Below are 15,968 nucleotides of genomic sequence, written 5' to 3'. Positions count from 1 at the left end.
AAAAGCATCCCCAGGGAGCGAGGAGGCCCCTGCCAGGACATGCTGCTCTCCCCGAGGGCACCCACCCGAGAGCTGCTGGGCCCTTAGCAGGACCAGAGAGCCGCCAGCTGCCCTCCTGCGTGCTTGCAGGGCTGCTGGAGGGCACGGTTTGAGCTGACACTCCATGGCACTCGTTACAAGAGACAAACGTATATCTCCAGGCAAGGTACCAGCTCATCGCAGTGCATCCCACCTGCACGAGCGATGGGGAAATGGGGCGAGCTGGAGGCATGGGGAGAAGCAACAAGCATCCCGGCTCCCTCACGCGAGGGTGCACAAGGCGGTGGGGGTCTTTGGAGAGCCCATCCTGCCGGACCCCAGGCTAACCGCTGTGTCGGGGAGGAACGTGGGCAGCACCGCCTTCTCCCTGCAGCTGCCTGTTAACTTTATCAGCTGAGCTATGATGTTCCCAATGGTCCTTCTCTCCTCCCCGGCACCGCAGACCTCCCGCTGCCAGCACACACTTCTGGCTAATGCTGACGTGTGATGGATTTTATGACTGAATTTCGTCTGTGGCAGTGAATCACAGGCTGACAGGGTGCTCCACTGCTCGGTGCCCTTAGCAAAGCACCAGCCAGAAACACGCCTGAGACCCCTCTCCAAATGACACAGCTCCAGGAAGGCAGGAATTCCTCAGGGATCACTGCCCCCAGCATCCCAACAGCTTTGGTCACCCACAACCTCGGGATGCGTCCCCCAGGCAGCTGGGCACCCTGAGCCCCAACTGGTACTCCGCAAAGAGCACAGGCAAATCTGAGCATCGATGGAGATCCCCTAATACACGAAGGGTGGTGTTTCCCACCCCCGGCCTGCCCGGGCACAGCAGAAGGAGCAGGCGGCTTCAGCAGCAGCTCTTCTGCCCTACTTGGCCAGGGACAGGCTTATCCCAGGCTGCTCCCATCCAGACTCAGATGCAAAGTCCCTGCCTCTCCTCATCGAGACATTTGGGAGAGCAGAGCCCGCTCAGCTCTATGGCTGGATACATGCAAGTAGAACATATGAGTGCTTATATCCAGGTCATTCCCATTCAGTTATTGCTAAGAAACTCTATTATGGCTTTTAAACCGACAAGAGAAGTTAAATTGAGCTTTAATTCTCGGCACCAGCGCTTGGTTGCCCCCGCCATACCCTCCCGAACGCAGGTAGGGTCCTGGCCCCACAACCACAGGCAGCTGCACTGGGCTGTACTGGTGCACCCGTGCAGAAGTTGCCTCCTCACAGCATTGCAGCAGGTAACCTTGAAAAGGCAATGCCATACGGTGAGGAGCCTGCATGTGTCAGGGCAGGAGAGGCTCGAAACGGAGGCTGGGCCAAAGGCGGCTAAGTGCCCACGATCTGTCACGAAGATCCCGACAACCCCCTCCCGACCGTCTGGTCATTAAAAGCTGCTTTGAGCGACCGGCATTTGGGCTGGGAGCACCCCAAAACTGGGCCGACACCCATACATGACCTCTCGGGAGCTGGTTCTGCAGCCTTAGCGGAGGTTAAACACCAGGGTTCAACGAGCGTTTTGCCAGTACAGACGCTGCAGGATCAGGCCCGCCGGCACCAGCCCTCTCCAGCAGCCCTGCAGACTCCCGCAGAGGGCCAGGCTCTGCTCTCCATAGCGCAAGTATAAATCTGAAGCAGCTCCACTGTCTTCAGCAGCATCGTTTTGCATTTACACTAGCACACTGAACGCAAAACAGAGCAAGCCATAAATATTTTAGCTGCTTTTTCAGCTTTGTTATTCCGTTCAAAGCAGGAAACATGACAAACCTTTGATTGTTTTGCTTAATACCAAACAATAATTCAAAGAGAGACAAACAAGCAACATTAAATGATGCCTGTGATGTACAGGAAAGCCGATGAATTAGAAGAACCTGATGAGGATGGCGTGGATCGGAGCGGCCCCTTTCCCTGCCTTCGGCAGATACCGCACATCCCTCCCGCACCGGCCATTGCACACCCGTCCTGCACGGCGAGGGGACAGCACCGGGCAGGCGTACAGGCGGTCACACCGGGCATCCTGCACTGCCCATGTCCCCAGCACCACCCGCTGCCTCCAGAGCAACAGCCACCAACACCACTTTCAACAACCTTTTAAAAAAACTCCTGTGAAGGCAACAAGTGTCTCTTCCCTTGAGGATCACCACACTCAAAATCCACTTGCAAAGCAGCCACCTCCAGCCTCCCAGCAGCACGGAGGCAGCCTGGCCTGGCCGGCCCCGCCGGCATCCCTGCCTGGGCACTTCTGGGGGGTCTCTGCAGTGGCTGGGGGTGAAACATCCACCCACGACCACGTGTTGGGGCTGCCCCAGAACCCACAAGCTGGGTGGTCGCCGCTCCCCCCTGCCTGTCCTCCATCGCTCCCTCACCCCGGGGTGTTGGACACACGGAAACCGGTGTCGGACACACGGAAACCACCACTGCCCATTTGCTCGACGCTCGTTTCAGCAGCGCTTACACCAAGACCCGCACGCCGCGGTCCATGTGCAAACCTGTCAGCGACGCCCTGGGCGCGCGGGCTGCCCGCCCGCACTCACCTCCGGCAGCGGCATCCCGTTGATGATGAGGTCGGGCTGCTGGGGGCTCTGCCCCGTGAAGGTGTGATGGTAAATGTGGTTGGAGCCGGCGTTCCTGTTGTTCTGGCTCTCCACGTTGAGGAAGGTGCTTTCGGAGCGGCGGCAGCCCAGCGGCAGGGTCTGCTGGTGGTAGTCGAAGTAGTTGAGGGATGAAGTGAGAGAGGAGCAGCTCACAACGTTCATTTTATCCGTCTCCTCCACGTCCCGCGGTACCAGGCGGATATCATTCTTGCTGATTTTCTTCTTCTTGCTTGATTTCTTTTGATGCCCATAGGAGTATTCTGCGATTCTGGGGGACAGAAAGAAAATGACTAGCTGAGAGCATCCCGAATCCTGCCCCGCTAAATACACATGCAGAAACCCGGAGGGCTTGGCCCCCATCTCCATGTAGGCTTCTTAGTCATGCACATTACATCATGTTTTGGGTCTGGTGGCACGACACGGTCTTTAGCTTATTTTCATATGCATAATGCTTTCAGGTCAAATATGAAAAATAATGGGAAGGGAGAATGCCTCTGCTTTTCTCTAGTGTTTATAATTGCTGATATTTAGTTACTAGGAGTAAAGTCCAGCCTACAGAACAGAAAAATGGAGATGTTAAAATCCATGAACTGAAAAGGGTACCTGCATTCATTTCCATGCATAATAAGGATTTTTGAAGTGATTTAATTTGGTCCCCGTAATGAAAATTCAAAATGAATAGCGGATTTTTTTCCCATTTCATTTTCCACAGCAGTAAATAAGGCAGACCCAGAAGCAGTCCTAGCTGGCAAGCTCTATTCTCTCACACTCCAAAGGCTGTTTGTTTATTAATGATCTATCCAAACTGCTGGTATTTTGACTATCTCCCGATAATACCTGATAACTTGAAACCTTTTCTCCAACTGCATCCTATTCCTCCCTCGCCCCCCGACACGCACACCCCCTTCTGCTGGGAAACGTTTTCGTCTTCTAGAAATCGGAGAACAACAACTGTGTTTTGCAAAGAGAAATGATCCTTTTTGACCTTTTTTTTTTTTTTACTGCAAGCTTGTTTTTCTCTGCCTTTCTTTCCCTCTTCGCTTCCCACCTGCCAAAAGAATCAACTGATGAAGTGCCTTGAATGCCTTCTGCAAAACACCGGAGGAAAAAAGTTATCGTAAAACACCACCCGAGCAAATAATGACAAATAGGACTGCACCTTGCATTAACTGGGTATGCTCGGCTCAGAGTCACTGTGGCTCCTCTTTCCATAGGGAGCAACACAGCCCCAGCCAATGCCCCACAGATGAATCTGTCCATGCACAGCGCTGGGCAGCTCGGTATTTCCCAGGGAAGCACATCAAATGCTACCCACGGTCAGAAATACACATTTGAAAGTCAGGACTTTGCTCCTCTTCTTGTTATGATAGCAGTATTTAAAAAAAAAAAAAAAAAAAAAAAAAAAGATAAAAAAATCCAATAGCTGCAACAGAAATAACGGGATGAATAAATAACACAGTTTATCTAGAAAGGCAAATATTGGACAAATATTCTTGTTCCAGAAAGCTAATTGCCTGAGCATGAAAATGCCACCAAGTCAAACAGCTCTCATATAACCTTATGTCCCTCATAAATTAACACATTTTACGAAGGCTCTCCAGCAGCTGTTGTGAAGAACCTCTAAAACAAGGCGCTGGCGAAGCCCAAAGGGACGCACCCAGCGCGGGGAGAGGGCGCCCCATGGTCGCAGCCGCTGCCGAGCCTACCTGGAGCTGCCCTACCTCTGCAGCTGACTTCTCCTGCTCAGATGCACGCTGATAACAGCCCGTGCGTCCCCCTGAGCGTGCAAATAAATCAGGGGAAGGCAGGGGTTTCTGTTGTGCCAACAATCTATATGCTGCTGACTCGTCTAACAATGCTTGATGAAGCTTTAATTGCTTTGTTTACCTAAATGTTTAAGTTTGGCAATGCGAGAGCCCAATTATTTCCTGCAGGCATTCATTTTGCTGTCCCTTCTCTATTGACCAATTATTTAATTAAACTGCACTTCATTAATCCCTAAGCCATCGCAGTAAACCCAGGGCTTATACATATGTGTGGAGCTGTTAGGGGCACCGCCACGACATGATTTTTATCCATTCAGGTCGTATTCTCGTTTAATGGACTGAGCTGGCAAGAAATCTGGTCTATGAGCTTTCACTTGAAGCTAGACATCCCATAATACAGCACAGACCGACCTTTATTTGCAGATGATTTTTCCCCCATCGAGCAAAAAGGCTTATAAATGCACTTTACGCTGTGAAAACGGGGTGTAAAAACCAAACTCTCCGGCATTATTTCTGCGTAAATAAAACTTCAAAGACTGCACATCCCCCTGCGCCGCAGAATTGCCGGGGGCCAGCGTGCGTTTCCAAGGTAGAGCAAAATTAATTTCCATCCCTCCCCTCTGAAACGACTCAGTGCCGAAGGAATGGAGAAGTCATGGCTATTTCACTAGTAACAGGATTAAACCATTTATGAGGCATTGCAGCTGCTCTTTTATGGCATCTGATTGATATTCATGTGTGGTTAGCATTTGTCTCCTAACTTGTGTAACACAGAGAATAGTAAAAGAGAGACAATAATCGCCGGGCTGTTACATATTCAGGGGACTGGATTTCCCCTATCAGCCTTTCAGCGGCTCCGGGCGCAGGGCTGACCTCCCCTCCGGCATTTCGGACCCGGGAGCACGCATTCAGCCAGGGCAAAATAACGCAGCGCTGCAAAAATCCTCCCTCACCCCATCGTTCCCAGCCCAACTGGCCGCGCCGGGAGCTGGAGCTGCGCATCGAGGGCAACCGGGTGATTTTCGCCACTATTTTATCCATTTGGCCCCATCGTCAGCCGTGGCGAGGAGCCGCATCGGGTGCACAATAGCTCTTTTGAACGGCGAGCGAGGGCTTACGGATGCCACCGCGGCCGCTCGCCCCGTCGGCTGCCGGGATGCTGCGGTGGGCTGGGGGGGCTTTCCCCCCTCGCAAGGCCGGGGGGCTGCATGGGGGACGGGGGGGCTGCCCGCGGGAACCGGCCGTGCCGCTGCAAAACTGTTCTCCCCCCTTCCTGCGACGGAGCACGTAAAATCAGGGATGCTGCAACAGATTGTCAAGCCGCACAATTAAGTCGATTCGTTACTCGGCACGGATTTCTGCTCTCCTCCCAGGGAACAATTTTTCAAAGCTTAGCAGGAAATTTCCTTAGAGAGACGCGAACCTCACTTTTGTTGCTAAAGCAAATTTAACACCACCCCCCCCAAGTACACAGCAGCAAATAGAAAAAGTAACTGTGATGGCAAAAATCAAAGCAGACCCGGCAGGTGCACAGAAACAAAGATGTCTTTACCTGCAGTTATAGGTCCTGATTTCCTTGTTATCCCTTTTGCACTTGACTGCCACAAAGATCATGGTGACAAAAAGAATGGCTGCGATAGACCCCAGGGCAATAATGAAAATCAGGGAGAGGTTAACAGATCCTATGGACTCCTGGGCATCCAGGGCTGGAGACAGGTATATCAAAATCAAGGCGGAAGCTGAGAGAGATGTTTTTCCATGGTCGTGAGCCACCACGATCAGCTCGTAGGCTGTCTTTGCGTTCTCCCCAAAGGCTCTGGTGGTCCTAATCTCTCCATTGACCTGGTCTATCTCAAAAAATCCTCTGTCTCCTTCCACCATTTCGTAGGAAAGTCTGCCATTTTCACCCTCATCATAGTCGTCCGCCTTGACCACTGTCACCAAGTAGCCGACCCCCGCGTTCCTGGGGATGTACACCTCCGCGGTCCCGTTGACCAGCGGCGGGGCCGTGATCACGGGGGTGTTGTCATTGACATCCAGGACGATCACCCTGACAGTGGCATTGCTCTGCAGAGAGGGATTACCCCCATCTTTTGCCAAGACCTTGAACTCAAAGGCCTTTGTCTGTTCATGATTGAAGGACCTCAAAGCATAGATATCTCCAGAGTTGGGGTTGATGGAGACATAGGTGAAGACAGGCATGTCCCTGACTTGGGAGGGCACGATCTGGTAGGAGACACTACCATTGAGGCCCAGGTCGGGGTCCCTGGCTGAGACTGAGAGGAGGTAGGCCCCCGGGGTGTTGTTCTCCTGCACGATGACCTGGTAATAGGGCTTGGAGAAGTGGGGATGGTTGTCATTCTCATCAGTGATCTTGACGGTGAAGGATTTGGTGGCCTGCAGGGAGGGGACGCCATTGTCCTTGGCCTGGATGGTGAGGTTGTACTGATCCCTCTGCTCCCGGTCCAGCCGCCCATCCACCAGGATGGTGGAGAAGCTCTCGTACTCCTGGAGCCGAAAAGGCACGTTGCCCAGGAGCTTGCACTGCACCCGCCCGTTGGCCCCGGAGTCGCGGTCCGAGACCCGCACCAGGGCGATGACGTACCCTGGTGGGGCGTTCTCGCTCACCTCCACCAGCTCGCTGTTGACAGAGAGCAGGTTGATGAGGGGCGGGTTGTCGTTGGCATCCTGGACGCTGATGGTCACTTTGCAATGGGCAGGGATGGAGTTAGGCCCCATGTCCTTGGCCTGCACATCCAGCTCGTAGACGTGACCCTCCTCGTAGTCGATGGCACCGCTCACCGTGATGAGGCCGCTCTGGGGGTCAATTTGGAAGAGCTCCCGGGCCCGCTCGGAGACGTAGCTGTGGAAAGAGTAGAGGACCTGGCCGTTGGTGCCCTCGTCCGGGTCGGAGGCGTTGAGGCGGATGACCGGTGTTCCCGGCGGGGCGTTTTCAGGCACGCTGACGGTGTAGGCCGGCTCCTCAAAGAGCGGGTTGTTGTCATTGGAGTCGATGACGCGGATGCTGAGCTCCACCGTGCCGAAGTTGGGCGGGTCACCACCGTCCAGCGCCGTGATCACGTAGCTGTAGTGGGACTGGGTCTCGCGGTCCAGGCTCTTCTCCACCACCAGCTCAGCAAAGCGGGACCCATCGCCCCGCGTCTTGGTCTCCAGCCCGAAGAGGTCGTTGGGGGTGATCTCATAGCTCTGCACACCAAAGCTGCCCGAGTCTGGGTCGTAGGCACTCTCCAGCGGCACCCGGGTGCCGGGGCTGGCCGTCTCCGAGATTTCCAGCTCGATCTGGTCGGTAGGGAAGCTGGGCGCGTTGTCGTTGAGGTCCTTGATCTCCAGCTTGATCACGCAGATCTCCATGGAGCTGGACATTACCTCCAGCGAGATGACACACTTGGGGCTCTGCCGGCACAGCAGGTCCCGGTCGATCTTCTGCTTGGTCACCAGCAGCCCCGACCCGGGGCTGATGTCCACCAGGTGAGGGGCCGAGTTGGAGACCACCCGGAAGGCGGCGGGCTGTCGGGGGTCCAGCACGAAACCGGCGTCCCGGGCGTCCTTGGCGACGTTGGCGATCACCGTGCCGGCCCGCTGCTCCTCCTCCACCGAGTACTTGAGGTTGACGAGGGCCCCGGCGCCGGCCCACAGCAAGGCGGCCCCCAGCAGCGCCGGGAGAGCCCCCATCGCCGCCGCCCCCTCCGGCCGCCGCGCCGCGCCCCGACGGCCGCTGGCCGCCCGCCTCAGGGGCCCGCCGCCCTCATGCGGGCAGCGCCCGCCGGGCTGCCCCGGCGGCGGCGGGCGGGCGGGTGCGGGCACCGGAGCCGCGGTCCCCCGCGCCCACGCCAAAACCGCCTGCTCAGGCGCTCCGAGCCGGCGGCGCCGCGGATGGGCCGGGCATGGCGTGCGGCGGCGGGAGCTGGAGCGGGGTGCCGAGACGAGCGGTGCCGCGCCGCGCCGCGCCGAGCCGAGCCGCGCCGAGCCGCGCCGAGCCGAGCCCGCTCCCGCCGGCGCTCGCTGCGGCGGCCGCACGCCACTGCCCGCAGTCCGGAGCGCCGGCGGGCGGCGCGGGGGCGGGCGGCGCGGGGGCGGGCGGTGGTGAGCGGCGGCCAATGGGCGCCGGGGGGCGGGGCCGGCGCGCCGCGCCGCCGCCAATGGGGCTGCGCCGGGCCGCGCTGCCGGCCGGCGGGGCGGGGCCGGGGCGGGGCCCGCGGAGCGGCGCGGCCGGGAGCGGGAGCGGGGCGGCCCCGCCGCGCCGGGAGCCCGTTGTCCCGCGGCGCCCAGCCCGCCCCGGTGGCCGGGAGCTGCGGGCGCACCGGCGCTTTGGGGCGCCGCGGCAGCCGCTGCGTGGCCGCGGCCGCCGGCCGTTCCTTCTTCGGCGCCGTGGACGCGCGCAGGGCGGCGGCGGGCCCCTGCGGGCAGCGGGGAGCACCGGGTCCGCGCTGAGCGCCCCCGGGCCCGTTCAGTCGCTTTCGCTCTGGGGCGGGAGCGAGCCCGCCCCGCTCCGGCTGCACCGCACCCCGCCCCGCCGGGCAGGGCCCCCCAGGAGCCGGCGTGGGACCCGGGCCCGCCGGGCTCTCCCGGGCGGCTCCAGCCCCGGCAGCGCTCGCTGCTCACTGCTAATGACTGGAGAAAGCTCCCCGGTTCCGTCTGCTCTTAAAAATGAAACAAAACTTCCGTTGTCCCTGGGCCGGTGCCTTACCTCGGGCGTCCGCGCGTGGCACGCAAGTTCCCGGGGCCTAATGACAGGGGGCCCTGGGAAGATGTCGCCGTGCCCCGGGCCCGGGGCGGGCGCTGCCCCCGGCGGGGGGCGGGCGGGGCGCTGCGGCGCTGGCGGCGCTCAGCGTGGAGCCTTTCGGCTGCAAACTTTCAGACACGCCGTTCCCCCGGGTGAAAAGAGGGGCCGGGTGCCGGCGCGTCCCTGCGGCAAACCGCCCCCGGGAGCCCGCCGATCGATAGCGGCGAGCCGGCGCCGCGGCGGGGGAAGGCAGCGGGACGGGGTGCCCGGCCGGAGCTCCCGCGGTGCAGGTCCCGTGGGGGCGGTGGGCAGCGGGAACCGACGCCCGGGCGGTGCAGCACCCCCGCGGCGCCGGCCCCGGCCCCGGCCCCCGCCCCGCCCCGGCCGCGCCGTCGGGCCCCGCCGCGCCTTCCCAGGCACAACGGCGCCATCTAGCGGCGGCCGCGGGGAGGCGCAGCGGCCCGCACCGCGCCCGGCGGAGCCGGGAGCACGCCGCGCCCTGGGCCCGCCCCGCGGGGCGCTGCCTCGGCGCGGCCCGGCCCCGGGCCCAGGGCCCCGGCTGGGCGGGGGGACGGCTGCCCCCGCAGCGACACCGTGCCCGGGGACACCCGAGGGGATCCCCCCCCGCTCCTCGGGGGGCACGGGAGGGAGGCAGGGTCCCTGTGCTCCCGGCCGCCGCGTCCCGGAGGAGGGGGAGCACAAGCCGGCGAGGAGAAAAGCCTCCGCCGGGCGTTTCTTCCTTCCCCGCTCCGGGAAGCAGCAGCGTGGGTCACCGTGACCCGCGGGGGAGCGGGGTGGGACGCGGGGAGGCGGCAGGAGGGGACGGCGCGAATGGGCAAAGCCTCCGCTCCCCCCTTCGCCTGGTCTGCCTTGGAAAAATTAATTCTGATGACTTGAACTGTGCCGTGTGGATTGAAAACCTGGCTGAAGGATCATAAACAAAGGGTAATTAGAAACAGGGGGAGGTGTTTATGGGGTACTGCAGGGATCTAGGTTGGGTCTGCTCTCATTTAATACCCTCATTAATGACCTGGAAAGAGGGAGTGAACTACACATTAATGAATTTGGCAGATGATGCCATACTGGGAGGTGCTGTGAGCTCCAGCAAGCCTAGAAAATTAACACAAAAGGGCCTAGCGAGATTAGAAACATGGGCAGGAAACAGCAAAAGGAGCTGCGCCTTGGACGAACGTGAGTGAGTGCAGCTGGGAGGCAAAGGCAAGTACGAGCCGACGGCAGAAGGGGCAACGATGGCCGAGCCAAGCTGGCAGCACCGTGCCGGAGCCGGAGTGACACCCCAGCGAAGGGCCTGGGGCTCAGGGCACAGCGAGGGGGACCCAGGAGGCTGCCGAGCAGAAGGGCAGCGGGGACGGGCCAGCCGCTGGTGTCCGAGGATGGCGCGGAGGTGCTGGGAGGCTCAGGTGTGGCCGGGGCCGGAGCGCGGGGCTCCCTCGGCACCGACGCCTTGGCGGCAGTTCAGAGGGAAGCCACGCAAATGATCAAAGGCACAGAGAGACCGATTTCTGAAGGAAGATTAAAAGGCTTAAATATATATATTGCTTGGCTAAGAGCTGTCCATGGGGAGATAAACTAAGAGCTTTACAGATCTGTTTGGTGTAAATAGAGAGGGAGGGAAGGAATTATTTAATAGAGTTCAAGGGGCATCACCAGAAGGGATGGCAGGAAATGAAGAAATGGAGCATTTGGGTTGAATGTCACAGGGGAAAAAATCCCCTCTGCTGACAGCGAAAATTATGAGGCTGCGACGTGGTTCCCTGGAGGGAGAAAGTTCTGTGGCTTGAGATATTTAAAACCAGACAGGATCAGTCTGAATATAAAGGCGCCTGCGATGAGCCACTGGCAGGGGATGCGCGGAGGAACGAGAGCTGGGCAGGGACGCGCCTCATTTTCCAGCTCTTTTTCTGCTGAAATGTTTCTTTATATATCACATATATAAAAGACCTGCATTTTTTATTTCTTGCATATATGTATTTCTGCTGCTCTGAAGGGAATCACTGACACAATGGATGCTGTGCCGGGCACCTTGTAGCTGCGCAGGGCTGAAGAGGCCCTGAAATCAGAGAAACTTCACCTCCGTATAGCTATGGAGGGGGATTAGAGGGGGGTTAAGTGGCTGGTACAAGGTTGCTGAGCAGCTCCACAGTGTATAACCCCGGTGTCGGTGTCCCTGCACAGTGTGATGTACCCTGGAGCACAAGGTCTCCTGCAGGTTTGGCTTCTGTAGAGCATCTCGTACCTCAATGGCTTTCTGCAGGATGCGCTCCAGGTGACCAAGCCAGGCCACAGCTGGCCAGCTGCAGAGCACCCGTAACCTTGGTTAACGCTCCATTCTTTCACCTCCAGCTAATGCTCAGTTTGCCAGAGGCTGCGACGGGATCCCTTCGGAGCAAAACAGGCATCTATTGCAGCCCCTCCCCATCTCCTGCCTCACTGGAGGTCTGCGAGTGCTGTCACAAAATGGATTAATAGTCCTATTATCAGTTCAGATGGATGGCCAGGGTGAGGAGAAAACGTCGCGTCCCAGGGAACGCAAGTAGGCACATTAATAAAGATGCCACACGTTGGCTCTGAAATCTAAAAGCTTCGCTCCACTCCTTGCAACACAATTAGCTTATCCAAAGCCCAACACGCCCATCGCGATGTGCCTGCCGATGCCCCTAGCGCCAGTGGGTGGTGGCCTGGCTGGGAGGGAGGGAGCTGGTGGCATGGTGGTCCCCGTGTCCCCCTTGGCCAAACCCCCTGCAAGAGCTCTCCATCCAAGACAGCAGCCCATTTCGTAGCACCCTCCTCCAGTCACGCTGCCATCGGGGAGCTGCATCGACCCCCCTTGCTGCCCCTCGGCATCGGGCTGGGGGACTGGGGGTGCCGCAGGGCCAGCCCAGCCCCGGCCCCTCGCAGCTGAGGAGCCGGTGTGACGGGGCAGCGCCGCGGGCTGTCGCTCAGCGGCACATCGATGGGCACGGGCAGCGCGTAACGGAGATACTGGTTCTGCCCACGCTGTAAAAAAAGGAAAGCTTTTAATTAAAAGCAAGTGGTGCAGCTTGCAGCCCTTTGTTTGAGCGCTAATGCGAATGACTTTCCTTGCCAGACCAGCATTTATAGCTGTCTCTCTTGTACCTGTCAAAAAGTAAATCTCAGGATCTAAAACATGTATATTTAAAACTATGGTATCAGCAGGCTGTCAAGCCTGGCGTTTTTTATTAAACATTCCTTGGTGAGGAGAAAGGGTGAGCGCGGGGCGAGGCCAGCAAAGCAGCGAGACGGCCACCGGCCTCCCGGCCGGACCACGCAGGCAGAGCCTGTCCTGCTTCGTGGGCAAACCGGCCCCCGCCATCGCCCGCAGACAGGGCAGCAGGATGGGCTCGCCTCCTGCCTGGCCAGCTCCGCGGGGCAGCTCCCGCTCTCCCCAGGCACGCTGCTGCGGAGGCCAGCGGGCTTCGGGGGCTCGACGCACACCCTGCCTCCCTCTATAGCGAAGGCTGCCCCGCTGCTGGTACCCAAGCCACCGCTCGCATCCTCTGCTACAGCAAGGAGGGGAAGCGAAGCCCGCTCGGACCCAGCTCCCCCAGCACCCCATTTCTCCAGATGCAGTGCAAAACTGGAGAAAACAGCTTGAAATTTTGAAATTTGTTTTAAACATCAAAGAGGAACTTTATCGTTTTAATTTTTCAGAGCCTTTCTTTTAATTTCACATTTCTGAAGCATTGTTTTTCCCCTTTCCGGCACCTTTTCCTTTTAGCTACTAGGTGAAGTAAAATAAATGATGTAGGTTTATTTTTTCCTTTCTTTGCTTATCCAGTTCTGCAAAACTTGAACGCTTTTCAAAGCATCTGGGTGTTGGGAGTTACAGTTTAGGTTTGTGCTTTTTTTTTCCCCTAGCAATGTTTCTAATATCACAGCAAAGTAGAAAAAAAAACTGTAGCATAGAAAAAGGAAATGAAGAAATAAGAAAACTCGGAGCAAAATCCCTAGGCCATTCAGCCACCAGACATCTGCTGTGTGTGGAGAAACGAAAGACCTAAAAAGGAGAAAAATACAATATTTTATATTTGGGGGAGTGTTTGGAAAATAAGACAAAATATTCAGCTTAGAATTAAATATACATTTTTTTTTCCCCTGTCATGTGGGAATTCAGTGCATGTCTACTCTCAAGAGGTTTCGGAGTGAGGACAGCCTGGCCAGCTCTGCCCATCAGCCCTCCAAGAGCCAAACTTTATCGAGCATCCGCGGGACTTGCGGACATCTGTCTGTGTAACTCTGTGAGCAGTTTGCACATAATTCAGATAAGGGACCGCTGCTGTAAAATATTGAGTCTTTAGACCATAAAAAAACTGTCCTTCTAAGCTAAAATCTAACTTTATTTGTACTCCCAGAATTCCACCCAAGTCAGCAGGGTTTCCTGGCTGTTCGCAAGGGCAGCGTCTGGCACGCTCCTTCCACAGGAGAGGTTAAAGTGCCAAAGAGGGGACAGCATCACGCCGAGGAATTCGATAAACTCCTATCACTCAATAGTTTAATTCACTTTTACTGATGCAGCATCTTTTATCAAAGATTACATAATGCTGAATAATCATCAAGCACATAATGCAGAGCCAGACAGGCAGTTATAATCAGATTTAAAGCCTATATTAAAAAAGTGGCAGGTGCAGGGCTAATTCCCTGCTCCCGCACTGGTGTCGGTCCAGAGGAAGCCCGCTGGAGCCGCTCCTGATCTACACAGCCTGCCTGACAGCAAAACAGAGGGAGGGGGGAGAAATAATAGGATGGTGTTTTCTGGAGGTACCCAAGGAGCAAGGCAGGCGCAGCCCTGTGCGAAGGCAGCGCAGGGCAGAGCATTGCCGCCTGCGATGGGCGGCCGAGGAGCTGGGCAGAGGCTGGCTCTCAGCACCGCGCACGGGGCAACGTTAAGGCAAAAAGCAGCCAGCATCATCAACGGCTCTCTTTCCAATATGGTCTATTAGGATGCGATGCAAAAAACGCTGCATGATTCGGGGAGCTGTTAGAGGAGATGCAGCCTTTCCCCCCACATCGCTGGCCCACGTCCCGCCGGCTGCTGCCGGCGTTCGATGCCTGGTGGCTACTCGATGCCCGGTGGCAAACGAGTGCGCTCAGTCTCAGGCCACTTCCCAGAGGGCACATTATGAAAAGCTACTGCTGTAACAGCATCTCTGCCAGCTCAGCTGAGGGGCCGGGAGCCAGCGGGGTGGGGAGGTGGCCCCGGTCAGGCAGGAGACCCGCAGCGAGAGCCGGTCCCGCCGCCCGCACAGCCCCACCGTGGCCGAGGTCAGGACCAAGCATCATCCTTACCGGTGGCTGACAGCCAACCCACTGTCTGCTGCAGGATCGCACTGAAAAAACTACACGGCTTGATTGATTTATTCCCACATCTTACAAGAAAAGCTGACCTGAGGGTCTGAAAAGGGCTGCTGGTCACCCTCCGAGACGCTCTCCCAGCCCCTCGATGCCGCAGCACACCTGCATCTGGCAGCCCGCAGGGAGACACATGTTTCAGCCGTGCTGGCTAAATATTTCCCATGCAATCAATTCCAGCGTATAAAACCATCAAACAGGGTAACCTTGTGATCAAATGGCCAACAGAGAAAAGTGCTTAATATTATCCACTCCAGATAATGAGCTGTATTTCCAGCACAGGCCCCAAACACACATCACCATGCACTAAATGCCATGCAATTGCCTGCACAACAAGTTAAGGAAAGATTAAAAGCAAGGAGGAGAGAAGAGGGAGGGTAGAAAACGAAGCACAAGGAGATTGCAATCTGCTCCATCAGCGTGCGCAGGAGCAGAGCCGGGGGAGCGCTGCAGCGCAGTTCAGTGCACGATTGCGTGGTGGACCTTCAGGACAGCGCGTTGGACGCCTGCCTAGATTTACAAACCGTGCGCGCTGTTACCCACACAGGTGAAGAACAGACGGCCTTAGGGTTTACAAGACAGCAATGCCATGGATGAATTAAGAGGCAACCCAACTTCTCTCTGCAGGAGATCCGCCTGCCGGCAAAGGTTATCCTAGGTGATGGGAGAACCTCTGCTCTTCCTACCCTGCTTACAAATAGCACATCTTAATTCAGTCTCCAGGTCCTTGCGTGGACAAACAGATTGTGAAGGCTGGGGGAACAGAGACGCCTGGGAAAGGACAGTGATTTAGAGAAAGAGGGCAGTGCAATATTTCTGGTCTGAACAGCTACACGGCTAATGCACAGAGCTTCGCAAGCTCTGCACAGCCGCTCCAGCAACATCCATTCTGTCTTTCAAAACAGTCACGAATAAAACTAAATCACTCATTCTACATTTTTCTTTCTATTTTTCTCCCCCCTTTATTCCAGCATACTACTCAGTCTGCTGCTGACCCCATGGGATGGGAAAGAGACTGCAGCGCTTCCTTCTTCCAGGAGAAATTAGATACCTGGCACTGGCAGAGGGCTGACAGCTCCTAAACATTCGCTTGCTTTTACACCCGAGCCACAAGCCTCCTGCCCAGCACGCCAACAGGCAGGAGAAAGCATTTCTGGGATATACAGCCTCCTGCCGCAACGCTGAACGCCAGCTGGGAGATTTAGGCAGTGCTCCTCAGCTGGCGCAATTTGCCCCGGCTCCGGAGCAGCCGATGGCTATGCGGAGCACCAGCTGAGGAGCAGCTGCGGGGCCGGGACCAGGCTCCAGCTCCATCTCACCAAGATGCCCGCATCAGGGAATCTGTCTCTGGTTCCTCGCTGGTATTGACTTAGCGGCATCCCGCAGTTTGGCGTTTCAAGCACTGCCTGCCTGTATCCTACACCTGGCAATTAGCAGTCCAGG

General features: G+C 57.2%; 1 protein-coding gene across 1 annotated transcript in view; it reads right to left on the bottom strand.

Moving 5' to 3' along the window:
* PCDH19 (protocadherin 19) overlaps positions 1 to 8,096 on the bottom strand; it is a 59,805-nt gene extending 51,709 nt beyond the window's left edge. Inside the window, exons 1-2 of the mRNA XM_087749095.1 lie at positions 5,943 to 8,096; positions 2,565 to 2,892 (exon numbers count right to left, since the gene is read on the bottom strand). Coding sequence (XP_087605221.1) covers positions 2,565 to 2,892; positions 5,943 to 8,083 — 2,469 coding nt within the window. The 5' untranslated portion in view covers positions 8,084 to 8,096. The remainder of the gene's footprint in view (positions 1 to 2,564; positions 2,893 to 5,942) is intronic.
* Between the last annotated feature and the right edge of the window lie 7,872 nt (positions 8,097 to 15,968).

The sequence above is a fragment of the Nipponia nippon genome, unplaced genomic scaffold (genome assembly GCF_047370975.1).
Source record: "Nipponia nippon isolate SJK-2023a ecotype South Korea unplaced genomic scaffold, ASM4737097v1 scaffold_12, whole genome shotgun sequence".
Lineage (NCBI taxonomy): Eukaryota > Metazoa > Chordata > Aves > Pelecaniformes > Threskiornithidae > Nipponia > Nipponia nippon.
The sequence above is the reverse complement of the archived record's forward strand: the minus strand, read 5'-3'. Positions and strand labels throughout refer to the sequence as shown.